This window comes from Rhinolophus ferrumequinum, chromosome 26 (genome assembly GCF_004115265.2).
Source record: "Rhinolophus ferrumequinum isolate MPI-CBG mRhiFer1 chromosome 26, mRhiFer1_v1.p, whole genome shotgun sequence".
NCBI lineage: Eukaryota > Metazoa > Chordata > Mammalia > Chiroptera > Rhinolophidae > Rhinolophus > Rhinolophus ferrumequinum.
The window spans coordinates 15,377,169-15,404,491 of NC_046309.1; the positions used below are offsets into that span (position 1 = coordinate 15,377,169).

Genomic DNA, 27,323 nt, shown 5'->3' on the forward strand with positions numbered 1-27,323 from the left:
CCAGCTGCGTGAGCTTGTCTCGTCTCCTTCATTCAGTCATGCCTGTTTCGCCCCCGGGAGGTGATCACCGCCACAAACCGCACCACCTCTGAAATCGAGGCGTTTCATGCTTTGACCACTGTTTCTCTACCTTCCGGTCTGTCTGCTCACGTTCAACGACACCGTAATGCTTGGACTCAAGACAACGACACCGTAGCGGCCCATGTCAGTGCCTATCAGCCAGTCTGTCGTCGTGCGGCCCGTTTCACCACCACCCACTGTAATCCCTACGGACAAACACCCTCAGGGCCCTCGCACCCCCTCCAGCCGGCAGGCGACTCACCGAGCAGACCCCATTCCCGATGAACCCTGCCCCCGCCCTTCCCGTGCCTCTGCCAAAGCCGGAACGCTGCTGCTAGGGGAGAAAAATCACTCGCCCTCACTGATCGGATTACTTTTAAATTCGTGATTTTACGCCTTCATCTGGCAAATCCTCCCCGGCAGCCCTACTGTGTTCTCCAGCACAGTGACCCCCAGGGCGGCCCCCCTGCCAGCAGCATCACAACAACTGAGGAACTTGTTCGAAACCCACGTTCTTATGCTCCACCCCCGACCTGCGGAATCAGAAACTCGGGGGCTGGGGTCCCCCCAGGTGATTCTGATGCTCCCTCAAGTTTGAGACCCACGTTTCTAGTAGGCTCCGTGTCCCATTTCCGAGATGAGTGTTTCGTACTTCCTCCTGCCGCCTCGTTCTTCCTCCTCTCGTATTTTATCTACATCAGTGTGGCTGAGTCCATCGAGACTTGATGGGGAACACTGAAGCGGGCCAAGGGGAACGCATCGTCTCGCTACCAAAATTACAACGTACTCACCGTCTGTGTCCATGCTCCTTCCGGTTTCAAAGGCGGAAGTGGCCGGTTTCAGAGGCGGAAGTGTCCGACCACGTAATAAAGTCCGGGTCCTCCGTGGGGGTTCTGGGTCAACACACGTGTATTCCTTTCTGTATCTTAAGGACCCGAGGAGACTGCAGAGTGGGAACATAAAAGGAGAGTTTTCCATCAGCCCTAAGGTCTCCTACCTTCAAAAAAGAAAGCAAAACGTTCTTGGCTGGACCAGCTCCCTCCAGTGGCTGCCGTATTTCTCAGCTCCTCTTCATGCCTAACATTTGATAGTTATCTACACACACACACACACACACACACACACACACACACACACGCTCACTTCTCGACCGCTCACTGTCTCTTCAGTCAGCCCCAGTCAGGTTTTCCACCTGTAAGTTGAGGTGGCCATGGACTTCCATTATTGCCAGTCTCATCATTCAGTACAATCAACCACTCCCCCCTTGGCAACACACACACACACACACACACACACACACACACACACACCAAAACAGACGTCCCTGTTGCATCTCCCTAATCCTAAATTTAGTATTAAGTTATCCCAAACTTAGTATTAAATTCTGTAAAATTGTAGTAATATTTTCTGTTTCTATCTCTAAAATCATATTTAGTTTTGCCAATTTTTGACTCATAAAGTCATATAAGTAGTCTTGTTTTTATTGTTCAGTATTATTTTTTAGATTAATTCATGTTAATACATGTATTAGATAATAAAATACATATAATGCATTTGCTGATTTCCAGGGCTGTGTAGTATTCCAATATGTGAATATACAATAACTTATTTATCCATACTACTTTTGATAAACATTTGCTTGTTAACTGTATGGGGCCGCTACAAAAACCCTGTTAAGAACAATCTCAAGAATACTTCCTGATGCATACATATATGCATCTCCCTAGGGTAAATGCCTGGTGATACAACTGAAAGTTGTAGATTGAAAGCTATCACTTGGTAATGCCATACTATTTTCCAATGTGTTTATACCAATTTACACTACTCCATATTCTTGCTGACACTGGTTATTGTCTGACGTAAAAAATTTTGCCATTCTAGTGGATATGAAATAATTCTTATTTGATTTTGCATTTCCCTAATTACTAACATATTTTAGAATGTCCAGAGGCTATTTGGGCTACTTCTTCTGTGAAATACCTGTTTAATTCTTTTGGCTATTTTTGCCTAAGAGGTTGTTGTTTTCTTATATAGAAGTTTTTTTGTTTTTTTTTTAAATGTTTTCTAGATACAAATCTTTTATGACTACATATGTCGCAACTATCTTTTCCTAATTCTTTTTTATTTCCCCTTTTTAAAAAGTTTTTAAATAATTGTAGATTTATAGAAGAGTTGCAAAGATGGTACAGAGAGTTCATATACCTTTCAGCTTCCCCTAATGTTAACATCTTACACAATCATGGTACATTTATCACAACTAAGAAGTTAACACTGGTACATTACTAATAACTAAACTACAGACATTTATATTTATATTTTACCGGTATTTCCACTAATGGTCTCTTTTGTTCCAGAACATGACATTGCATTTAATCATCACGTCTGACTCGTCTCTTACAATCTGTGGAAGTTTCTTATTCTTTCCTTATTGTTCATAATCTTGATGGTTTTTAAGAGTACTAGCCGGATATTTTGTGGAATGTCTTCCAATTGGGGTGTGTCTGATGGTTTTTCATGGTTAGACTGGGGTGATGTATTTTTAGAAAGAAGATGACAGAAGTGCCCTTCTCATCACAGCTTATCAGGGGATATGATGACTTGTGGATGGTCATGACTTATCACTGGTGATGTTAACCTTGATCATTTGGGAAAGATGATGTGTCTGTCAGATTTCTCCACTATAATGTTACTATTTTTCCCTTTCCATCCTCTGTTAGAAGAGAGTTACTAAGACCAACCCACATTTATATAGGGGTGGGGCAGAATATATTCCTCTTAGAGATGGGAAGAGTAGCTGCAATTTTTTGGAATTCTTTTGTAAGGATAATTTGGTCCTTCTTCCCCATTGATTTATTTATTCAATCATTTATCAGCACGGACTCATAGATATTTATTATATTCTTTCGGTTCCAATACAGTATTTTTTATTTTGTTGCTTAAATTGTTCCAAGTTTGGCCTTTGGGAGCTCTTTGTCTTTTGGATTTGCCCACTTTTTTTTCTTCTTTTAGCACTTCCTATGTTTGGCATTACAGGGTGTTCCAGGCTCATCTTGTATTTTCCCTATGTCAGCACTAGAGTCAAGTCATTTCTGCAAGGAGCCTTGGTTCATTTTATTGGAGAATGGCTGGGTATACTTGATGTTACTGGCATGTCACTGTTGGTGGACAGAACTAGGAAATATGTGTACTAACCCGTGTATGCACACAAATCTTGGTATTTCTTTATCTGTGTATATACTTGTATATTAAAACATGAGTTCATACTGACCTCTCCATTTCTAACATCACATCACAGCTTGCTTATTTGTAACTTCTTTGACAGTGAGGAACCTGGCTTTTGTTATTTATCATTTGTTTTTAGCCATTCTAATAGGTGTGTGATGATACTGTATTGTAACTTTAATATACATTTGCCTATTGAGTAATGATGTTGAACATCTTGTCATATGCTTGTCATTTGTATATATTCTTTGGTGGTTTTTCCTTGTAGATCTTTTGCCCATTGAAAAAAAAATGGGTTATCTTTTTATTGTTGAGTTTTAAGATGAGATTCCCCCCCCCCCCCCCCCACACACACCTTATTGAACTGGCTAGGACTTCTTTGGAGTCCTATGTGTTCAGTGGAGTGGTGAGAGGGGACATCTTTGTCTTGTTCCCATATTTAAGGGCAAGGCATTCAGTCTTTCCCCATTTAGTATGATGTTAGCTGAAGGGTTATTTGGAGACATCATTTACTAGGTTAGGAAAGTTCCCTTCTATTCCTAGTTTGCTGAGAACTTTTAAAATCATGAATGAATGATCAATTTTGTCAAATGATTTTTCTGCATATATTGATGAGCATGTGGTTTTTCTTATGTTGTTGTTAAGATGGTGAATTGCATTGACAGATTTTTTTTTTAAACTTATTTTAAGTGTGTTTTTCCAGGACCCATCAGCTCCAACTCAAGTAGCTGTCCCAATCCAGTTGTGGAGGGCGCAGCTCACAGTGGCCCATGTGGGGATCGAACCGGCGACCTTGTTATAAGAGCACCGGGTTCTAACCAACTGAGCTAACTGGCCGCCCCCCAGCCTTGATAGATTTTTGAAAATTGAACTAGCCATGAGATAAATCTTGCTTGATCATGATGTATTATCCTTTTTATACATTGCTAGATTTGATTAGTCATTAAGGAAATGCAAATTAAAACCACAGTGAGATACCACTTCATACCCACTAAAGTGGCTATAATGAAAAAAACAGATGATAGTCATTGTTGGTGCGGATATGCAGAAATCGGAACCCTTGTACACTGCTGGTGGGCAAATGATAAGGTGCAACCACTTCGGAGAACAGTTTGGCAGTTGCTCAAAATGCTGTACTGTAGAGTTACCATCTGACCCAGCAATTCCACTTCTAGGTCTGTACCCAAGAGAAATGAAAGCATATGTCACCACAGAAACTTGTACATGAATGTCCATGGCGGCATTATTCATAATAGCCAAAAAGTGGAAACAACCCAATTGTTCATCAACTGATGAATGGATAAACAAAATCCACGCAATGGAGTATCATTCAGCAATAAAAAGAAATAAAGAACCGACGCATGCTACAACACTGATGAACCTAATAAATATTATACCAAGTGAAAGCAACCATTCATGAGATGAGCCATCTCATGTCCAGAATAGGCAAATGTCCTGTTATGTGAACTGTCCCGAATAGGCAAATCCATAGAGACAGAGAGGTTAGTGGTTACCCAGCGCGTGGCTTTTCTTCTGCTATGTCTTCAGTATGAGAGTTTCTGTTAATCTAATAAGGAGTTGGGCTGGGTTTCAAACTTCTTTTTGTACCAGAAGCTGCAAGTTTCATGAGTAATACTCTGTTTGTCTCCCTGCTTGGCTGTGGCTCTTCCCTTTTTGTTGCTCCCCAGAGACTCTTCAAAGGTCTCTCCAGTTGTATTCCACTTATGTTAACTTCACACTTGCTAGCATTTGAGTTAAAGGCAGATGAGAAGGACATTCTCTGATGTTTTGATGAACAGTCAGGCACTGGAACCTGGGGCTTGAGGGTGTGGCTTTCACTAGTGTTCCTGATGTTTCTGGAAGTCAAGTGGGACTTAGCACGTATTCCTACCCTCCCCAGGGGAAAAGAGCGCTTTCATTTTTCCTGGTCCCTTTCCCAGCTATACTGGGCATCAGGCTACAATCCGCCCCTCCCCCCTTCTCCTATAGTTTTAATGCTTTGGTTTCCTAGCAGAAATACGGGACATGAATCTGGGCAGCATTTTGTTGGTGGCTGTCATTTTCCTTCCCCAGCTGTGGTGGGTTTCCACCAGTGCCCTCAGGCTGTAGATTTTGTTGACTTCCACTGAAAAGTAAGGCTTTTGTCCACCTTCCATAGGGGATATGGGGCTCTACATGGAGTTTCAGGAGTGGCTACTGTTTACTTTCCCTGGCCAGCCCCACCTGGGAACTTTTGCAAGGTTCTCCCCAATCTTCCTTATGAGCCCCTGGTGGGGTTCCTGGTGGGGAAAACCTACATAAGGGTCTGAACCTTTCAATGTCTGCAGTGTCCTGGACTTCACACTTTCACACTAGCCCACACTCAGCCTTTAGCAATTCATCAAAAATATTTACTTATCTTCTTACCTTACTGTCCTGGGTAGCAGAAGCTGGGGTCCAGTTTCTCCCTGCTACAGGGGCCTGTCTCCAGTTTTCAGGATGTTTGTTTGCCCATGACCTCAGCTCTCCATTGGGTTCAAGAAGAGTCACTGATTTTCTGTCCCTCCAGCTTTTTTCTTGTTGTAAGGATAAGAGCGATGTTCTTTTCAGCTCTCTGGACTCTTTAGCTGAAACTGGAAGTCCTAGGGTTTCTTTTGATGAATATAGTTTGGGTGAAGTCAAATTTATCCGTCTTTTTCCTTGGTTTGTACTTTTAATATTTTGTCGATTGACAATTGCATATGAATGAATTCTTTCTTTATAGATACACATTAAGGCAAAACAGACTATATGCTATGGAAACGTTCATGTAAGGTCAAAATTATTTGACCCTTGAATCAAGGCTTGGAGTTTCTTTATGAGAAAAGTATTAACTGCCAATTCAATTTCTCTGTGAATATAGGACAGATTATTATTTCTATTTCTTCTTGAGTCACTGTGGTCAATTGTGTTTTCTTAGGAATTTGTCCATCTCATCTGCTTTAAATTTATCACCTTTTGCTCATAATGATCTATACTATGACCATCTGTTATTATTTTTGTACCCCACAAAGAGTTATTTTTCCCTTGATCAACTTCACCAAAGGCTTTACTATTTTCAGTCTTTAAAAAAAAAATCAAATTTTTTTTTTTAAAGATTTCATTGGGGAAGGAGAATAGGACTTTATAGGGGAACAGTGTGTACTTCCAGGCCTTTTTTCCAAGTCAAGTTGTTGTCCTTTCAATCTTAGTTGTGGAGGGTGCTGTTCAGCTTCAAGCTGTTGAACTTCCGGTCTTAGTGTGGAGGGTGCAGCTCAGCTCCAGGTCCAGTTGCCAGGGGGCACAGCCCACCATCCCTTGCAGGAGTCGAACCGGCAACCTTGTGGTTGAGAAGGACGCACTCCAACCAACTGAGCCAACCGGGAGCTCAGCAGCAGCTCAGCTCAAGGTGCTGTGTTCAATCTTAGTTGCAGGGGACACTGCCCACCATCCCTTGCAGGACTCGAGGAATTGAACTGGCAACTTTGTGGTTGAGAGCCCACTGGCCTATGTGGGAATCGAACTGGCAGCCTTCGCAGTTAGGAGCATGGAGCTCCAACTGCCTGAGCCACCGGGCCGGCCCTGAAAAAAAAAATCAATTTTTGACTTTGTTTCTATTTCATTGATTTCTGCCTTTATCTTTATTATTTCATTCCTTCTATTTTTCTTTGGGCTGATTTTGCAGCTTTCCATTACAAAATTGAAGCGTATATACAGGATCAAACCTGAGCAGGTCCTAAAGAACGATGTGTAAATTATAACGTGGCTCACCCCCTTACGATGCCTGTACATGCCACACCACCATCTTTCCCTCAACTCACACCTAAAGGTCTCAGAGAAAGCTAGTTCCCTGGGGTCAGTTGTCTGAAGAGGGAAAAAAGGCAAGTTATGTTGGTGTATATAACATGCTGGAGCCAGGCAAGAGTGGACCACAGTGGGATAATGGCCCGATTTAGGGGAGACCCTGAAGGAAAGTGTAGAGAGAATGTTTTTCCAATGGGCAGAACTCTGAATAATATAGTACATTTCATGGTCTTTTTTTTGTTTTTGTTTTTTTAAATTGAAGGCAAGCTACAGGTGAGAGGTGAAAATCTGACCAGATTCATAGGCAATAGCTAATGATTTTTAGATACATGATTCGGAACAAGAATGGAGAATCAGTGCAAGGAAGTTTATGGAAGAGCCATATAGATGGACTTGCTGGGATAGATCTGGAGTGCGAGGATTTTTTGTCTCACTCTTGATAATCAGATGGACGAGATGACCCCATTGTTCCTATCTGTTAGTTTCTTGATCCACCTAATGACTGCTGTGTGGGCTCACGAACAGGTGGCCATGGTGCAGGGAGGCAGCTAAAACAGCCACATTTTGGATCCAAATGTGTTTTCCCAGCTGCCATGTGCTGTCAGCACTATTCATGGACTTACAGAATGCCCTATTCAGCATCACGATATTACACAGAGCGTGGGGCCTCACCAAGGAATTCACTCGAAGGCAAAAATACGTAGAGCATTCACCTTACAAGCAGCTATGAATCCTATGTGCAGCTACATAACGAAGCAGGGAGGGACATGGGTGGAACCCAGGGGATGCCCTGTGGTGCCTCCCAGTACTGATAGCCTGTCTTAAAAGTAAGTGGACAGAAATCTCACTGACAGCATCCCTAAGGACTCAGATCTCTGAGAGATGCAATCCAGTGTCTAGTACTAGTGGTGTCAGTGGTGCCAAGTGAAGCGACCTGTGCTCACCGGTGGCAGTGATGTCCTCACCGGCTAAGTTCAGAAGAGTTCTGGGCACCGCTTCTGACTTGAGCCTGATTATTTGGCCATCTCCAGTGATTTTTATTAGCTAACTGATTCTCTTTTTAGTACACTCACTTTCTGTTTAAAGCAAGAGTTGATTTCTAATGTTTTGACACTAAGAACCCTGGTTTTTATAGAATAGTGGGGGCGCGGGAGCAGATTTGAAGGTTGAATTGTGTCCTCCCAAAAGATATGTTCAAGTTCCTAATCCCCAGCACCTGGTACCTATGTAGGGAACCTTGTTTGGAAATAGGTCTCCAGAGACACAGACACATGGGGCAGAAGGCCATGTGATGGTGGCGTCAGAGACTGGAGTCAGAGCAAAGCCGAGGAGCAGAGCAAAGAAGACTAGGAGACGCACAGATTCTTCCCTGTGCCTTGAGGCAGGCTCTGCTGACTTCAGACTTCTGCTGTAGCAGTGTTGGGAAACGAATACTTCACTCGAGGTGCCCGAGTCTGTGAAAAGATTCAGTTCTGGGATCTGGATGAGTGGCTGGCTGTGTTCTCTCTCTACCGTGCTCATTCAAGGCAGGTCTCCATTTGCAGGGCCTAGAGGTGGGACTGTTGGAGGCTGCCCGTCCACATTGGTCCTAAAGAACATATAGTGGGGCGGCCAGTGGCTCAGTTGGTTAGAGCGCAGTGCTCTAACACCCAGGTCACCGGTTCGATCCCCACATGGGCCAGTGTGCTGTGCCCTCTGCAACTAGATTGAAAACAGTGACTTGACTTGGAGCTGATGGGTCCTGGGAAAACACAGTGTTCCCCAATTTAAAAAAAAAAAAAAAAAAGAACACATGGTGATTAGCCACTGTCCCCAGTCCCCTTGTTAGACTATTCTGATGACCATGCTGGTCCTACTGCCCATGGGTATCGTAATCCCCTTTTTTTCCTGGGAATGACCTTCTGCCCTGGCCTTCACTAAAACCCAAGGAACCTGGTGTCCATCCTACCACACTTGACAAGTAAGGAACAGCCACAACAACCTGCTAGTCTCCTCAACAATATCCCCAAGTTAATCACATCCGAGACACCATCAAAGGTAAGATGCACTATCATGTGATGAACTGCTTAGAGAAAAATACTGTCAAAGTGTGGTGACCCCCAGTAATTCATCATGCATGCCCATTTCAGAGACGTGAAAAATACACATCGTGTTAGGTGGGTGCAAAAGTCATTGCGGTTTCTGCAATGGTTTCTAACCTCTTACACCGCAATGACTTTTGCAACAACCTAATAGAACTCACGAAGTAGAGTATTTCTCAAAGCCTTGGTGGAGGGCGTGTCGTTGGAGCTCTCTTAAGGAACAAAGTTAGAGTGTGAGCGAGCAGGTCACACACGATATCCTACTCAGACACCTCTAAGACCTTGCATTGTTCCAATGCATTATTTCGGGGAATTTCTGGCAACTTCATTTAATGAGTCCGGGTTTCAGTCCACCAACTGAGAAAACAATTAGAACTGTTTCTAGCTGTTTGAGTCAGCGTATGGAATCCAAAACCTCTCCTAGGCATACCCGTATTAATCACCTCAGCCCATTATAAAATTATGATTATCCTTCCTGATCTCACACCTTCATATTACATTTGCAAGAGTTTTTGCAGCTATTCTTTAGTGTGTAAGCCTTCTCGTGGGTCAGATTCTGTATTGGTCTTTCTGTGGCAGCCTGGGGTCTGACTGTCATTATAGGTTTGGGAAAAAATGAAGAGTGGTGGAGATGATGAGGAGATACGGCTTTCTGTGTCAGTGAGCTCAAGTGAGGTTACTAAGAGTTTTCAAGCAAGGTAATAACGCCATCATCAGACAGGAGAACAGGCTGAGTCTACTGGCAAGTGTGTTCCATTGCAGATTGAGATTTATGGATACTCTGACTTGTCTGCATCCTTTCATGTGTCACTGTTCCAATTCTCAGGGTCCTATTTTCATATAAGAGACCTGGGGAGGTTATGAGTTAAACTGACACTGTAATTTGGCCACTCATGGGATCAAACTTTTAAGTTTGACTTTTGGTCCTCTCAGCTTTTCAGCTGCAAGCAATAGAGATTGCTTTACTGTAGCCTCAGAAAAACCTCTGCTTTTCAGCCTGTGCTTTGATAGGAAGACTTAAGAATTAGAAATTTATCTCTTTCTTTAAGCCAGTAGTTCTCACCGGTAGTGATTTTTATCTCACCCATGGGACACGGGGCAATATATGGTGATATTTTTGGTTGTCACAACTGGGGCGGGATGTTGTGTATATTTTACTTGCATCTAGTGGACAGAGACCAGGGCTGGTGTTAAGCATCTTATAATGCACAGGACAACCTCCCATAACAAAGAAGTATCCAGCCTAAAATGTCAGTAGTTCTGGGGTTGAGAAACCCTGTTTTAAGCTCTTTGCCACAGTGAGAAGTAACCATCCCTCTCCATCTCTTAGTTCCTCAAATATGCTGACATCTCCCCTCAGCAATCTCATAAAGATACTGTGACACAATCAATTATAAGAAGCACCATAATCTTAAGAACTATTAAGAAGAAAAACCCACTGTCAAACCATAGCCCTACATTGATTTTGAACACATGTCCTTTACGTGTGCCCTTCATACTCTTCTATGGCAGCTCTCAGCCCTGCAAAAGTCACTTCACAGGCACTTCAGTCTAGGTGATAGGAGATGATACGTATGACTGCTTCTCCACAAGGTGCCATGTCCCTTCATACCTGCAGAATTCCCACTTCCTTTAGCCCCAGGTAGGCCCAATAATTAATCTCTGAAGTCCTGCTGCCCGCAACCACTCCTGATACAGATTTCTGCTTCTCAGTAGCAAAATGTGTGTGTGCGTGCACGCGTGCACATATGCCCGCATGTGCGAGACACTGGATATTGTCTAGTGAGTGTATGGAGGAGCTGGGATTACTGGAGACCATTAGGGCTACTGTTAATACCACCCAAGTCAGGCTATAGAACTGGTCCAAAGAGGCTGGCATTGGGCGCTGTGGCTCTGGCTTGAACCACGTGCTCCAGCATCACTTCCACTGCTGCTTGCACTTGAGCATGATTTCGCTGCTACTGCCTCTTCACCCCCTGGCTGGGATGTAAGCATCTAACTTATGGCAGCTTAGCGCATGCTTGTGCTCGAATCACAAGGGAGGCTGGAAAAGCAAATATCTGGCATTTTCAGTACCCAGAATAGGAGACAGATCCTCCTCCCCAAATATAGCAAAATGGTACAGATTCTGCTGTTGGCTACAAAGAATGGCAAAGGTCTACCATACCTGCCCCCCCACTCTCTCCTTTCTGCTTGAGACAGAAAACTAAGAATCGTCCCAGATTCTCCTCTTCCCTGCACTTAGTACCTCAGCAGGTATTTGATTCCATCTCCAAAATAGAGTCTTGAATCCACTCTCTTGCCATCTCTTGTGTTAATAACTTAATGCAGCTGACTATCAGCCATTTTATCTGGATTTCTGTAATAGCCTCTTTTCTCTCCACTGTCTCCCTTCCAAGCCATATTCTCTAAAGCAGCAAGAGTGTGTTTCTTAGTAAATCACCCTATAAGACTTTACTTTAAAGTCTTCAGTGGCTTCTTTTTGAACTTAGAATAGTCTAAAATCCTTATTTTGGTCTCTAAGGAGGGTGGCCTTACATCTCATTTGGCTTAGGATACAATTCTTAAGGGAGCCTCCTCTTATTCTTAGCAATGTCCTATTTGGACAGTAAGTCACTGTCACTTTACGCATAAGGCCCTGAGCCTTGCCCCTCACTCACTAAATGCCGTTCACACTTATCTTCTCTTAGCTCTTCTCTCTCTTTTGGGGCTTTGGCAGGTTCTGTTCCTTCTGCCTGCTACACTGTGCCTCTCATTTTCCACACAGCTTTTTCCTTGTTACCCTTCAAGTCTTAGCTCCATGGACATCTCTGCGCTGCCTTTCCTTAGCTCTCTGTCTGAACAGCCCCTCCCCTTTGTCTGTATCATTTCCTCGTTCACGTCCTCCATAGAGTCAGAATCTGACGTTTAATTGTTCTGTCTACTTGTCTGCCTCACCCACTAGAAGGTGAGCCTCCCGCGGGTACGTTTTATATATGTTTTATTCACCATTGTATCCCAGGGCCTGACAGGGAACCTGTGATTTAATGGTTCTCTCAATAAATTACTTGCTAAATAAACAAATAGAAGGTCTTCAATTCCCTGACCCCCGACAAGGTTAAGCTACCACGATAAACACAGTCAAAGCACGCTGTACTTTTCTCCCTGAGCATGTCTCACAGTTGTACTCAAATAGTCATTTGTGTCACGTCAGCTTGATTGTCATTTTCTCCTTTTAGATTATAATTCCCTGAGAACAGACATATGTCTCTCTAACCATGCTTACAACAGGGCGATTCAGGAAGTGTGAGTCGGCTGATACTTCTGCAGGAGCATGTGCCTGGGAGCTGGAGAGGAGGCAGAGGTGATCTTCGTGGCCTGGTTCTGTGGTGGCAGATTGAAAAGTTGAAGGGCAGGTGCTGGGGGCTGATGGAGAGGGCTTCCGTATGCAGCCGGACCAGCTCTCATCTCTCTTCTCTCCAGCAGCACTTCCCTTGATTCCCTCTGCCTCCCTCTCAGTCTCCCTCTCAGAGGCTTCTTGAACTCCAGAAAAATCTGGGCACATCAAGGACCCAGGCATTAAGCAAGGCAAATGGCAGAGATGGGAGCAAGACCCCTGAATCCTGGGGAAGAGTTGGAGAAACAGAGAGAAAAACTTCCAGCTAATACCCTAACTTGATTCTGTGTTGTCTTTGCAGAAACCACGATCACACAGGACCCGACGACAACAGCCCGGATGACAGCAGCCACGGCGACAGTAGCCTCGACACGAGTAGCCCAGACGGGAGACGGGACAACAGCCTCGAAGACAGCAGCCCCGACCACAGCTCCAACATCAGCCTCGACGACAGCAGCCCCGACAGCAGCCCCGAAGACAGCAGCCCCGACCACAGCTCTGACATCAGCCTCGACGACAGCAGCCCCAACGACAGCAGCCCCAACGACAGCAGCCCCAACGACAGCAGCCCCAACAACAGCAGCCCCGACGACAAACTGGACAGCAACCCAGACGGCAGAAACCCAGTGCACATCAGGCCAGTGCACATCAGGCCAGCCCATAGAAACGCAGCCTACACAACCCCAGTCCGCACCCATGACTCCTCAACCTTCACATCCTGTGAACACCCCAAACCCCAGTGCAGGTCCTCCTCCCGTGACCTCTCCACCCAGCACTCAGCAGCCGGCTCCGAGCCCAATTACTCCGAAGGGCTCAGGGAGCACTCCTGAGGGACCAAAAGACAAGACTACGGCTTCAAGTAAGTAGTTCAGGCCTGATGACAGGTTACACCTTCCCAGCTCAGAGGACACCTACCACACTAAGTAAGCAATGTCTTTTATTTCCAAGCAAGAAAAACTTTTAAATGCTTACATTGTATACAGTTGCTCAGCTGGAAGAAGAGTTTCATGCTGAGGGTTAAACCTTGTGAATGCACTCCACCTTCATTCAGCCCTTTTTCTATTTCAGTGAGGAGCAGAGACCAACAGTGCTACCCTGTTTCCCCGAAAATAAGACCTAGCCAGATCATCAGCTCTAATGTGTCTTTTGGAGCAAAAATTAATATAAGACCCGGTCTTGTCCGATCTTATATTATATTAAAATAAGACCGGGTCCTGTATTAATTTTTGCTCCAAAAGATGCATTAGAGCTGATGGTCCGGTTAGGTCTTATTTCGGGGAAACACGGTATGTATTCTGATGAGACGTCAGTGTTTTGCCTAGTTGGGCACATAAACAAGCCAATAGTCTATACATGGGTATCGGCTCTGGGAGGCTGTAGTGGCGGAGTATTGGGGGTATTGGAAGTACTCCAGAACAGTGTTTCTCAAACATTGTTTGAGAAATGTATAATAAGAAATACATTTGATGGCAATCTACAGTAAGAAAATACATTTTAGCTTTACATCATGATCCAAGACACATACATATGAGATACATGTAACACACACATAACTGATACAATTTTTAACTAACCTGGGCTTATCCTTACCATGAGTGATACACTCTGATATTTTCTATTCCATAACCCTCCACTCCCCTTTTTAAGTGCTGGTCTTAACCCAGTAAATTAATGTCAAAACTCACGGATGGATTTTAAGCCTCAAGATAATGACTCATGTCAGATCTATTGAATTAAGAGTTTCTGAGTGTGAACCTGAGCATCTGCATTTTCAAGACCTCCGCAGGTAATTTGGGTGCACAGTGACGTTCACAGACCACCACACCAGAAGAAAGCGGTAACATCCTGCAGTACAAGCAAGGGCTCTGAGTTGGATAAACCTGGATTCAAATCCCGGCTGTGCCACTTTGCTAACATGTCACCTTGGTCTAACTGTACAGCCTCTATGAGCTTCAGTTTCCTTGTTTATGAAATAGGGATGATTGTGGTACCTGTCTCATAGGGTTGTTGTGAGGATTAAATAAGAAAGTACCTGTAAAGCATTGAGGACAGTGCCTCAGTTCATGTTAGGTATTGCTGCTGATGTCATCGTCATTATTCCTTTTATCTGGTCCTTAAGCTGGCTCCTCCAGTCTGACCCATCCTGTAATATGTTACAGGAATTGAGCTCCCGTTCGCCTCTTCTTCCGCATAGTCTGCTTACTCCAGCTTGCAATCTAGGTAGGAGATAAAACCAAAAAACCAGAGGAAACAAAGGACAAGAAAGACTGGCCTCTTCTCTTAAAGGTACCACTCATCTTTTCTCAATTGTTTCCCAATTACAGTGGTTACCACACAAGAAAATCAACAGACCTTCAAGCCAGCCATCCCTGGGACCACTGCATTAGGACCTGCGGCCACGCCTCCTGACAGAACCACAGGCTCCAGCACTCAGGTGGCTCCAAGTGCACCCCATCGCTGTAACATCCCGTCTCCCACCTCACCTCTTGAGAAAGGAAGGGTAATTCCGACAGGGATGGGACAAGAAAGCCCAGACTCAAATCGAAGGGGCTCTGAGAAGAGCATTTCTATTCTTCGCTCCAGCCCAGGGTCCCTGGCTAGGGCGGGTAGGAGCACACATCCATTTGCCCTGCACTCTCCTTGGCTTTGCCATCTCTGGCTGAGACAGCTGGACAGCCAGTCACACAGCTGGCTGTGAAGCTCTCGCCCAGCCATGCCCCCAGCTTGCCAGAACTCCTTCCTTTGTGTCACCCACGCGTGGGGTGGGGGGGGAGAGGAGTCAAAGATGAGATCCTGTCCGTCTCAGCCTGACCCTTAATTCCAGTGGCTTCTTCCAGATCGAGTGCCAGCCTCTCGGAAGGCTGAAGGAGAAGATGCTCATCCTGAACGTCACGAAAACCAGCCGCTGTGTGAGTACCTCGCTAATCTGAGCCCCACGCTGATCCACATCCCCAAAAGGCAAAGTTTCGCAGCAGGGTTGAGGAAGGTAGAAGGGAATGAGGTGTTTCTTCTGAGGAAAAGGGTGTGTGCTGACTTTGCTGGCCTTGCTTTGCCCTGCTAGTAGGAAGTGGCCCCTTCCCTTCTTAGAGAGGTACTGAGTGAGGTTTGCACGTCTCTACGGGAAGCCCCACCCTGAGAGCTGCTGGAGGCCCAGAAGTACCAGGTCTCCTGGGCTTCCACTGGGTAACTGTTCGCATGCTCTGAGAGTCTGGAGACCCCAATCCTACTTCCCGTTTGCCTCTAGCTCAGGGTGTGACTTTATGTTAAGTTGCTCTCTTTGGGCTTCAGAGGCCTCGATTGAAAATGAGAGGCTTAGTGTGCCTCACTCTCCCTGTTCTAATGGTGTGTGGTTTTCTACTTCTTGGACCATGGCCTCAATGGAGGAGAATAGCATGGAGAGATTCTTCCTCTAAACTGAAGAATCAGACAGAGCCCCTGAGCATCAGAGAGCCATTGCTAACAGCTGTTCTTCCACTCAGGGTTGTGTGTGTGTGTATTGGGCTTCGGGTGTCAGCATGTATGCATGTGAGTGTAGCAGTGTGTGCCTTCAGACTGCCAGTCTCTAGGATTAAGGATTTTTACTCAGTAAATGGCTGAGCCCCGTGAGTGCAGGTGATGGACGGCTCACTGCTGCCCTCTCGTGGTCAGTGCCTACTTTTGCAAACACCCCTAGGAACTAGAACTGAACATGGTTTCCTAAAGGATGGAGAACTTGGGTTTACAACACTGTAATGCCACCTGTATTTTCTGCAGTTGTTTTTTCTTTTCTTTTTCGTGTGTACATTTTGCTGGAATTTTCCAAGTGAACTTTACAAAAGCCTACATTTAGACTGGAGTTTTAAAAGGGAATGGTGTTTCCCTGGGGTTGGGCTTTTGGGATGAAGCACGAATCACACTGATGCTTGCACAGCCTTTCTTCAGGCCCTTTTTGGCTAAAACTTGGCAGGTGGTGTGACTGGGTGTGAGAAGCATTTTTTCCCTTTGCTGTGAAGGGAAGGTGGAAAGCCCTGGATCCCTACCTGGTGTCAGGCTAGGAAATTAGTGAGCCTCAGGAAATTCCTGGTAGTAAACGAGTTGATGGTTTGTGGGGTCCTGAGGTAAGTCATAACAAGAGTCCTTTTCTTCATCTCATCTTCATTTTCTTATTCCAAAATCAAGTCAGAGAAACACCAGCTTGGGTGCCTCTCGATGACAATGGCAGGATTGGGTAAAAGCCTCCCACACTTTGCTTCTTCACCTGTAGCCCTAAAGCCATGTCAGCCATGCTCTTTCTTCTTAGAAATATAGAAGGCTCCCTTCCAAGATGACCCGCCCTGGGCATACTCCCATGTTCCTCTGTTCAGTGATGGTCCCACCTTTTGTCCTGTAAGCCTGCTTATGGTTTCATAGAGTCTTAGCCTAGGGAATGGACACATGTTTCAATTCTGGGATCAATAACCTTGAGCTGAGAGTCATGGCTTCCTCTCCTGAGGTCAGTGAACTAAGTGGTGTCAAACCTGGTGAGAGAGAGATCCAAGATGGCAGAGTAGATAAACACTGTGCCTGCTTCCTTCTGTGAACACGTCAAAATTACAACTAAATTATAGAACAGTCAACCTGGAAAATGTCCTGAAATCTGGCTGAACAGAAGTTTTATAACTAAGGATATAAAGAAATATTCACATCTAGATGGGTAGAAGAGATGGAGATGTGAAATGGGCTGGCCCCAAACCTCATTGTGGCAGCTGAGAACTGGGAGGGATATCTCGGCAACGAAGGTTCCCCCAGAGGAGTGAGAGACCCCAGCCTGACACTGGCCTCCCCAGCCCAGAATACTGGTGCCAGGAAGAGGTACCCACACAACATCTGCCTGTGAAAAAGAGTGGGGATTCCAACCAGCCAGGTGGAAGGAAGGCTGCAGTAAACCCAGATGTCCTGTTAAACAGTCCACCCAAAGACTCTCTCACTTGCTGGCACTCACTTGGGCTCCAGCGAAGGGACAGAAACTCGGGGGCGCCGGAGGCATACATGTATGTGGCTTGGAGCGAGGCCTGGAGGACAGTCACCAATTTCCCTGTGTGGGGTCCTTCTCCTGTGCAACTGGTAGGCAGGTGCCATCTTTCCTGTGTTGAGCCCTCCCCCACAGGCCAAATCTGAAGCTGATTGGCGTGGTGAGCTCCACTGTTCCACCCTACTGACTCCCTGAGACCCCACCGCACCCAACTTGCTCAACACTAGAGGCACTTTATCTGAGAGCAGCCAGCCCTGCCTGCATAGCACTCTTTCTTGAAAACGACCCACATGGGTGGCAGCTGGCCTTGGTGTGCTCTGAGACTTTTGCTGAGCAGCATCAACCTCAGCACTGGCACCAAACCAGAATCTACATTAACCTGTTGACCACAATTCTTCCCACTCTAATGATTCCCTGAGACCCTGCCTCACTCAACTCATGTACCCATGAGGCTTTATCGGGGGCTGTTAAGGGAGCCAGCAGGTGGCAGCAGGCCTCGGGGTGTCTTGGTTTTTTGCAGAGATACCCCAAGCCCAGTACGGGTGGCAGCTATCCTCAGTTTGCAGCATGACCTCTCCCACATGGCCTCCTGGGTTAGCACAGGCAGTGAACAACTGCAGATCGCTTTGTAGCTCCTACCAGGTAGTCCGTGGCTGGTCACAGGTAGTGGGTAAACCTGGGCCTGCACCAGAGCTCCTCCCAAGAGGCCCCAGAATCAACATACTCAGAGGTTGGCTTCAGACCATAACAGAGCACCACCCAATTAGCCCAAGTGGCACACTCAAAAGGTGGTCTCAATAGGTATGAAGCCACTGGGGCGAATCCCACTCAGTGGGGTAAGCCCTCCACCCAACAGCCTGTAAGCTGTGGACATGGTCAAACTCCACAGCCAATCAGCCTAAGGGTCAATCCCGCCCACAGACATGCCAATAGCAATCAAGGCTCAACTATAACAGGAGAGCACACACAACCCATACAAGGGATACTCTTGGAGCACCTGGAGCAGATGACTAGGAGACTATGCCAGGGCCACGCTGGGCACCTACTACATAAGACTACCCGACAAGACTGGGAGACATAGCAGATCTACCTGATACATAGGAACAAACACAGAGAGGCAGCAAAAATGAGGAAACAAAGAACTACGTCCCAAATGAAAGAACAGGAGAAATCTGCAGAAACAGGACTAAACAAAATGGAAGCAAGCAACCTACCAGATACAGAGTTAAAAACAGTGGTTACAAGGATGCTCAAGGAACTTAGTGAGAACTTCAACAAAGAGATAGCAAGCATAAAAAAGGACACAGAAACCATAAAAAAGAATCAGTCAGAAGTGATGAATACAATAACTGAAATTAAGAATGTAGTAGAAGGAATCACCAGCAGACTAGATGAAGCAAAGGATCGAACCACGATTTGGAAGACAAGTTAGCAGAAAACACCCAATCAGAACAGCAAAAAGAAACAAGGATTAAAAAAAGAAATGAGGATAGTTTAAGAGACCTCTGGGACAACATCAAGCATAACAACATTTGCATCATAGGGGTACCAGAAGGAGAAGAGATAAAGCAAGGGGTTGAAGAAATTATGACTGAACATTTTCTTAACCTGGTGAAGGAAATAGACATGCAAGTCCAGGAAGCGCAGAGTCCAAAACAAGATGAACCCCAACAGACTCACACCAAGACACATTATAATTAAAATGGCAAAGGTTAAAGACAAAGAGAATCCTAAAAGCAGCAAGAAAAAGGCAGCGAGTAACTTTTAAGGGAGCTCCCATAAGACTATCAGCTGATTTCTCAGCAGAAACTTTGCAGAAGGGATTGGCACAAAATAGTCAAAGTGATGAAAAGCAGGGACCTACAACCAAGATTACTTTACGCAGCAAAACTACCATTTAGAATGAAAGAACAGATAAAGAGCTTCCCAGACAAGAAAAAGGTAAAGGAGTTCATCACCACCAAACCAATATTAACAAGGAATGTCGGAGGGATTTCTTTAAGATGGCAGGGGGGTGGGGAGGGCAGGTGGGAGATCAAAACCATGAGTAACAAAATGGCAATAGCTACATGTCTATCAACAATTACTTTAAAAGTAAATGGATTAAATGCTGCACTCAAAAGACACAAAAGGTGTGAATGGATAAGAAAACAAAACCCTTACATATGCTGCCTACAAGAGAATCATGTCAGATTGAAAGACACACAGATGGAAAGTAAAGGGATGGAAAAAGTGTATTTCATGAAAATGGAAACAAAAAACAGCTGCGGTAGCCTTACTTATACCAGACAAAATAGACTTTAAAACAAAGACTATATAATGAGATAAAGAAGCACCCAATAATCCCACTTCTGGGTATTTATGTGAAGAAACCCAAATACCACTTCGAGGGGACCAGTGCACCCTCTTGTTCATTGCAGTACTGTTTACAATGGCCAAGATGTGGAGGCAGCCTAGGTGTCTGTTGATGGAAGAATGGATAAAGAGGAGGTGGTACATATATACCATGGAATATTGCTCAACCATGGAAGGGAATGGGTCTTGCCATCTGCAGTGGCCTGGAAGGACCTGGAGGATATTGTGCTGAGTGGAGTGTCAGGCAGAGAAAGACAAGATACAATGCGATTTTGCTTGTATGTGGAATCTAAAGAATAAACGAACAAAACAGAAACAAACTCATAGACACAGAGAACATATTGATGGTTGCTAGATAGAATGTGGGTTGGGGGGTGAGTGAAAAAGGGGAAGGGATTAGGAAGTGTAAACTAGGAGTTACAAAACAGTCATGGGGATATGAAGTAAAGCGCAGGGAATATAGTCAGTACTATGGTAATAAGTATGTACAGTGCCAGGTGGTACTAGACTAGTCAGGAAGATCATTTCTTAAATTATACAAATGTCTAACCACCATGCTGTACACCTGAAATTAATATAAAGTAATATTGAATGTCCACTGTAATTGAAAAATTTAAAAAGGGGGGAAAAGGGGAAGGGGAATAAGAGGTCCAAATTTGCAGGTATAAAACAATAAGTCCTGGGGATGTAATGAACAGCATGGGGAATATAGTCACTAATACTGTGATAACATGGTGTGGTGTCAGATGGTTGCTGGACTTATGGTGATCACACTTCTTTAGGTCTGTAAATGTTGAATAACTATGGTGTACCCCTGAAACTAATATAGTATTGTATGTTAGCTATAGTTTATTAAAAATCTTTTTAGAAAAAAAAAAAAGGCTGGTGAGAAGTTCAGAGAGATTGGGTCTTCCCAGTGGGGTGGGGTTGCCAGGCAGTGCCCCTTCTAGCCCCTTCTAAGGAGAGAGATGATAAAGGGCAGTAGATTGTGGTCCTTTAAGAGCTTTGACAGAGAAAGGGGCTCTAGGTGAAAGGTACTGTTCAACCACAGACAAGATAAACAGGGTGAGGGGACTGGGGCAGAGAAGGCAGTGTCTGTTCCTGGAGAACGGCACATAACCTGTGACTCCTGGCAGGCCTGGGAATGGCTCCAGTTGAGGCTGGAGATGGGAATAGGTTCAGGCTGGCCACAGCAGTCCCCTCACCGTAGCTCTGAAGGGCAGTCCACAAGCCTAGGCTGCGGTCAAGATCCCTGAGGAATCACCTCTGATCTCCCACAATAGGCGAAGAGCCTTCAAGATGACAAACTGGCTGCACTTCTGTGCCAAGCAGCAAAATCGACCTTCAACCCAACTCAAGATCAGTGCCATATACAGCTGGAACCTGTTCCAGATATCCAGTCAGTGGCGATCAAAGAAATCAGTATCCAGAGTGAGTTGGGAGCAAAGGGGCACTCGGCCCTATGTGGGGCAGGGGGTGGCGGTTCAGGAGCCACGGGGATGGGTCAGTGCTGGTGTTCCCTCAGTTTCCTAAGAAGTATCAAGCTACTCCCCCTCCCAGAGCCACCCAAGAGCGCTACCCCTCAGGAGCCTGAGATACAGTCCGTGCTCCTCGAGGCCCGGTCTCTGCCCCTTACCAGCTCACTCTGAGCTGGACCACTGAAGCAGTGTTTCTCCCTCCTCCCCCGCAGCACACCTCCTTCCCGAGCACGTATATGAATTGCTGAGAGACAAATGGGAGGACCTGAAGGAGGTAAGTGGGCTCTTCCCAGGCGTTGGTACAGATGGGGTCAGGAGCCTGTCCCTGGGAGTCCACAGTTACTTTGTTCCACAGTGTCTCTCTCAGTGTAGAGAAACCTGTCACTTGCAAGCATCGGGAAGATAGGATGAGGGGGGACAGGAGGTTGGGGAAATAGGCCCCACCAGGCCCAAGCGGAAGAGCTCCTGAACGAATGAATGGGAGTTCAGAGAGGGGGCACCCCAGAAGCTGTTTCCTGCCACCTGACTTTGTCCTTGCTGGCCAGCTGGGAGTCAGTCACATGCAGCTTGGGGACCAAGGACCACCAGAGGAGACGGAGGACCGATTCAGCATGCCGCTCATCATCACGATTGTCTGCATGGCGTCCTTCCTGCTCCTCGTGGCGGCCCTCTATGGCTGCTGCCACCAGCGCCTCTCCCACAGGAAGGACCAGGTGAGGACGTCCCTCTCCTAGCCAGGAAGCAGTCCGACTCACCAGACAGATGACACTCACATCATTATTCCCATGGTAGAGGGGGGTGAGTCGTCAGTCCATGGACCCTTCCGGGCAGAGCTCGGCCCTGCTAGGAAGTGGACGTGGGACATTAAAGCGGCAGCCTGGGGGAAGGGAAGAACTTGGGCTTTGCAATCCGAGAGATCTGATTTAAGCCGTCGTTCTGCCTCCGTCATCTCTGAGCTTCAGGTGTCTCATCTGTGTAATGGGAAGAGGAGCCGCCTGGCAGAGGTGCTCTGAGCTGTCACTGATGTAAACGGGTATAGGCATGCCTGGGTAGCCGTTTTTTTACCTGCCTCGTCACCATTCCCGTCACTACACTGCTCTCCAGACCCATGGTTTTCAGCACTGGTTGCACGCTGTGGGGAGCTTTAAAAAAATTCCCATGCCTAGCTTGCTCACACACCAATTGAAACAGAATCTCTGAATCAGTGTGTTTGTTAAAAGCTTCCCAGTGAGGGGCGGCCGGATGGCTCAGCTGGGTAGAGCAGGAGCTCTCAACAACTAGGTTGCCGGTTCAATTCCCGCATGGGATAGTGGGCTGCGCCCCCTGCAACTAAAGATTGAAAACGGGGACTGGGCTTGGAGCTGAGCTGCGCCCTCCACAACTAGATTGAAGGACAATGACTTGGAGCTGATGGGCCCTGGAGAAACACACAGTTCCTCAATATTCCCCAATAAAATTTAAAAAAAGAAAGCTTCCCGGTGACTGTTGTGCAACCCAGTTTGTACCTCAGCAAAAGAGAGAGCGAGAAAGCACGGTCTCCACGTGGTTCCTAGCAGCAGCTGAGGTAGCTCCCGGTTCTGTCCTCAGTCTTTCAGCCTGAGGAAAGTTGCTTTTTTAACAGTCCTTCCCAATTCAGTGCAGTGGGGGAAGGCATGTGCCGGGAGAGGAAGGTTTGCGGGGAGGAATGGAGGACAGAGTGGAGGACTCTGGGGAATAAAGTGCATCTCCGTGGGCCTCATGGATTTGTCATCGGAGTGAAGAAGCGGTGAGTTTTAGAGCCGGGCAAGTCCTTCTCTCAGACTAGCCCTGAGGCAGGCCAGTACGAAGGCTGGCCGTTAGGAGGGCTTACTCATTCACATTAGCCAAACGGGGGTTCTTGGATTATAGGGGTACATGTGTTATATGAAGACTAATAGCCCTCAAAACCGACCTTTCTTCTTGGGTCATCTTCCCCACTCTAGCAACGACTAACAGAGGAGCTGCAGACAGTGGAGAACGGTTACCATGACAATCCAACACTGGAAGTGATGGAGACCCCATCAGATATGCAGGAGAAAAAGGTGGTCAACCTGAATGGGGAGCTGGGCGACAGCTGGATCGTCCCCCTGGACAACCTGACCAAGGATGAGTTAGAGGAGGAGGAAGACACACACCTCTAATTAGGTCTGCTGGCGCCTCCGCCAGTGCCAGGGCTCCGGACCGAACCACCGCAAGTGCCGTTTGGACAGGGGAGGAGCACCCTTCCCATCCGAGGGAAAGACTAGGGAGGGAGAGCAGACTCAGAGGGTTCCCTCCTCCCAATCCCACAGGGCCTTAATTTTTCCCTTATCAAGCTGAACAAATCACCTTCTGTCTAGATTCCTCCTGTCAAATAACCTAGTAGTGCCTGAGCTGGAAGATGAGAGGAAGGGAGACCAAGAAGAGCCATGTAAGGGACTTCAGCGATCAGCTAGTAGAATCCCTGCATTTCACAGATAAGATGACAGGCCTAAAGCGGGCAAGGTCAAGGTCACTCAGCCACTGTGTGACAGTCAGGATGGGTACAGGTTCCTTCCTTCAGTCCAGTGCCTGTTCCCACCACGCCACTGCTGTGATCACTGGTGCCCTTCCCGCAGAGCTGCCCCGGGCAAGGGGTGAAGCTAACAATCGATAGATGGGATAGAAGTGAGAGCAGCAGGGCCAGATCCTGTTTCAGTGGGATTTGATTACGTGCAAGTCTAGGTCCCCAGTTCTAGCTCCTAACCCAGCCTCGTCTGTCAGTGTTACCGTCCTCTGTTCTAGCCCCTCCCCTCACTCCATTTTTTCCCCCACTCTGTCCCAGGGCCCTGGGACTAACACCAGTCAGTCATGACCTTGAACCCCTTGTTGTGGATTCTGGTTTCCTGGTGTTTGCTTGGTGAGACTGGGATTTAGACCACACAGGATTCCCAGTGGGAATGTGGACTGCTTAGGGGTCCATCCATAGGTGAAGAGCAGGGGAAGCCCTTCCTCCCAGGATGGGTCCTGGCCCATCACACGAGGCACCTTTTGAAGAAGCTTCCCAAGTGTGCCTTGGACCTCCCATTCCCACCAGGACTAAAATCCACAGCAGCCACTGAAGGCAAAGTATCCCTATTTTGTTGTTCACTGCTTGGCCCATGGGGGTGAAGACCCCGGCTAGGAAACCCCTGAGATCCAGTGTGAACGGGCAGCTTTAGGATAGACTTTCCTGGGGCCCCAGTCGGCAGAGAGGTGTCTGAACAATTGAAGCCAGGAAGGATAGGTGTTCCTCTCTTTCGTAGGAAACTCAGGGACTTTTCAAGTTGCTGACAGTTTTGTTGATTCGTTTTCTAATCCAGCCCTCTCCTGCCCACGGCCAAAGCTCAAACTGTAGGGAGACTTCGCTGATTCCGAGCCCCCTTGTGCCACCGGTTAAGAAGGGCCAGACCGTGTGGTGTCCGTCAGGGTGCAGAAGGGGCAGCCTGGGGGGCTGGCTGGTGTCTAACCTCTCACTGCTCTGGCCTGGAAACTTTGCCTCTTTTCTGTAGTCCCAATGGGGCTGCCCCGTTGTCCTGCAATGTCTGGTGGCATCTCAGGGAAATAAAATACTATCTGTTCCTCGGTAGGGAGGGTATGAGGGAGCTCAGCAGTTAGCTGCCACGGAGAAGGCACCAGAGGACTCGGCATAAATAATGAGGTCCAATCTGATTTTCTGAGAGAGAGAATCCTGTGTGGAATTTTGAACTTTGCCCATGGTGTCTGCTGTGCTTGGGCACAAGTTCCCTGGAACCAACTAGGGAGCTGGGCAGCACTGCTGAGGAGAATGAAAATTGTCATTTCCAGGTGAAAAGCCAGAACCGCAGGACCTAGAGGCAGGCCCAGGCCACAACAGTTGGGATCAAAGAGCCTCTCTGCTTTGCAAGAGGTTCTCTTTCTAAAAGGGGAGGCTCTGTGTCCTTCCCTGGCTGCCTGATTCCACCTTCAGAGCCTTTTACCTTTGTTTGGCCTTGGGGCTCAAAGAGGGGCCCCAGTGAATTTCCCAAGAGCTAGAGAGATCCTAGGCTGACACAGATCCAAAAGTATTTGCCCTGATTCTCCAGTATGTAGAGAATGGCAGGATGGAGAATAGTGCCAGTTTGGGGGGAAAAAAGAGAGGAGACCTTGTCATTCTGGGAGAAATCTGTTAGCTTCCTTCCTGCCCAGTATTTGGTTCTTTCTACCTAGTGGGTTTCTATCATGGCGTCTGTGGAATAGGCCCGGCTGGATTTTACTCCTTTGCTAATTCTGGGTCACGTTTCCTCTAGCCAGGCCTTTAGACAGACAGCAAACACGCCTCTGCGAATTCACCAAAGGCTGCAGCCCCTGGGCCAGGCCTCTTGTGGAGAGAGGTGATGCCTGGCCAGGACTAGAGCGAAAATCAGGCTTGGTCCAGAGAAATGGCTGTGGCTCTGTCTAAGGAGACCTGAGAAGCTTTGGGCTGGTTCAGAGATTCCTTTCAGAGGTGCATCGAGATTGTATTACTCTAGCTTTTTCAGGCAACTTCAGACTCCAGTACCTTGCCTCGGCTTGCTCTTGCCACTAGACATCTATGTCCAAAGCCATAGTTATGCTTCTGTAAAGATCATCTTCTTCCCATCTCTTTACTGGGTTCTAAATGATGTCTGGTCATTCAGATTCTGAGGCTGAGAAAAGAGGAACTCAGCATGACTAAACAAGTTGTACCAAAGAGACTACAAACTCTTCAGTGACACATGGGTTTCCCCAAGCTGTATCCAAGGCCAGAAACCATGCATCTGGTGATTGGACAAAATACAGTGCAAAGCATGCTGTCATGTGAGCAGGGAGGGATGAGCGGCGCTTATGAAGGAGGTACACAAATGTTCTTTGCATCAAGACAGAATACGGGTTCAACCTAGACATATGATTCTTTTTCCCCCTCTTGATAAGGAAAGCTAGCAGAAAGTTTATTTAAACCACTTTTGAGATTTATCCTTTTTGACAATATGCTGGAGAAACTTTGAAACACAAGCTCAAGCTGGTATAGATATAATATACATATTTTTGGACAATGTAAATAAAACAGCCACATAGTAATCCACTCTATTTACTGCTTTAAGTGAATATACTTTGGAAAAACATTTGTTAGCTAAGAGATGGCTTTTTTTTTCTCTGAACAAGAATGTAAATGTCTATTTTACTAGAAATGACAAGTTTTTGTTTGGTTTTTCTTTAACGAAAAATGAAATAAGATAGGCTGATGATAAAGTATTTGTCTTACATATTGGGCATTTTTATTTTTAAATAGGATCCTCACCCCTCCCAGCGAAGCCCCAGCCTATTATAGCAAGGGTCGGAGTGGATATGCACTGGTTAGAAAGGGACATTCTAGTCACAGGGAGAGGGTATTAGACACCTAGTCCAACTTTCCTTTTTTTTTTTTTTTTTTTTTAAAGAAAAATCCTGAAGCCCAGAAAGATAAAGTGATCTGGCAAAATGACTTGGTTAGTCACAGAAACAGGCTTAACTCCTGGGATGGAAGACTATCCAGGGCCTTGGAGAAGCAATAAATTATTAAGGTCGGACGAGCTCCCCAGAGTGATACAAAGGAACAGAATTCCCTCCTCAAATCTTATCCTGCAAGCAAGGCTAGGGAGGGCATGAAGACAAAAAGAACCTGACTGGTCTTCTCCATTTATCTCTGAGTTATCTAGACCTAAGACTCAAATGAACAATTCTTTGCTGTCCAGACAACAGTTTGAATGAGCTTTTCCATACACATCTGCTGCCAGGATCAAAGGGACTAAGACAGGAGAAGGCAGAGGGGCAGGAGGAAAGCAACGGCCCATCTTTCATGACTGTCACTAGCTGATTCACTGAGTTTTGGTGAAAATGCAACACTGAGTGAAAGGATGGGATTACCGTTTGATGTGGGTCTTTCTGGTATGAATGAAGGTTTGAGTTTGCCCAGGAGACTGGGGAGT

At 46.3% G+C, this 27,323-nt stretch overlaps 1 protein-coding gene across 1 annotated transcript; it reads left to right on the forward strand.

Annotated features, from left to right (window-relative positions):
- Positions 1-202: 202 nt before the first annotated feature.
- Positions 203-27,294, forward strand: PODXL (podocalyxin like). The gene is made up of 9 exons (XM_033098659.1): positions 203-379; positions 484-631; positions 12,842-13,399; positions 14,865-15,040; positions 15,378-15,449; positions 21,169-21,316; positions 21,576-21,637; positions 21,909-22,076; positions 23,325-27,294. Exons 1-9 carry the CDS (start codon positions 203-205, stop codon positions 23,520-23,522), a joined length of 1,707 nt encoding a protein of 568 aa, XP_032954550.1. The 3' UTR covers positions 23,523-27,294.
- Positions 27,295-27,323: the final 29 nt, after the last annotated feature.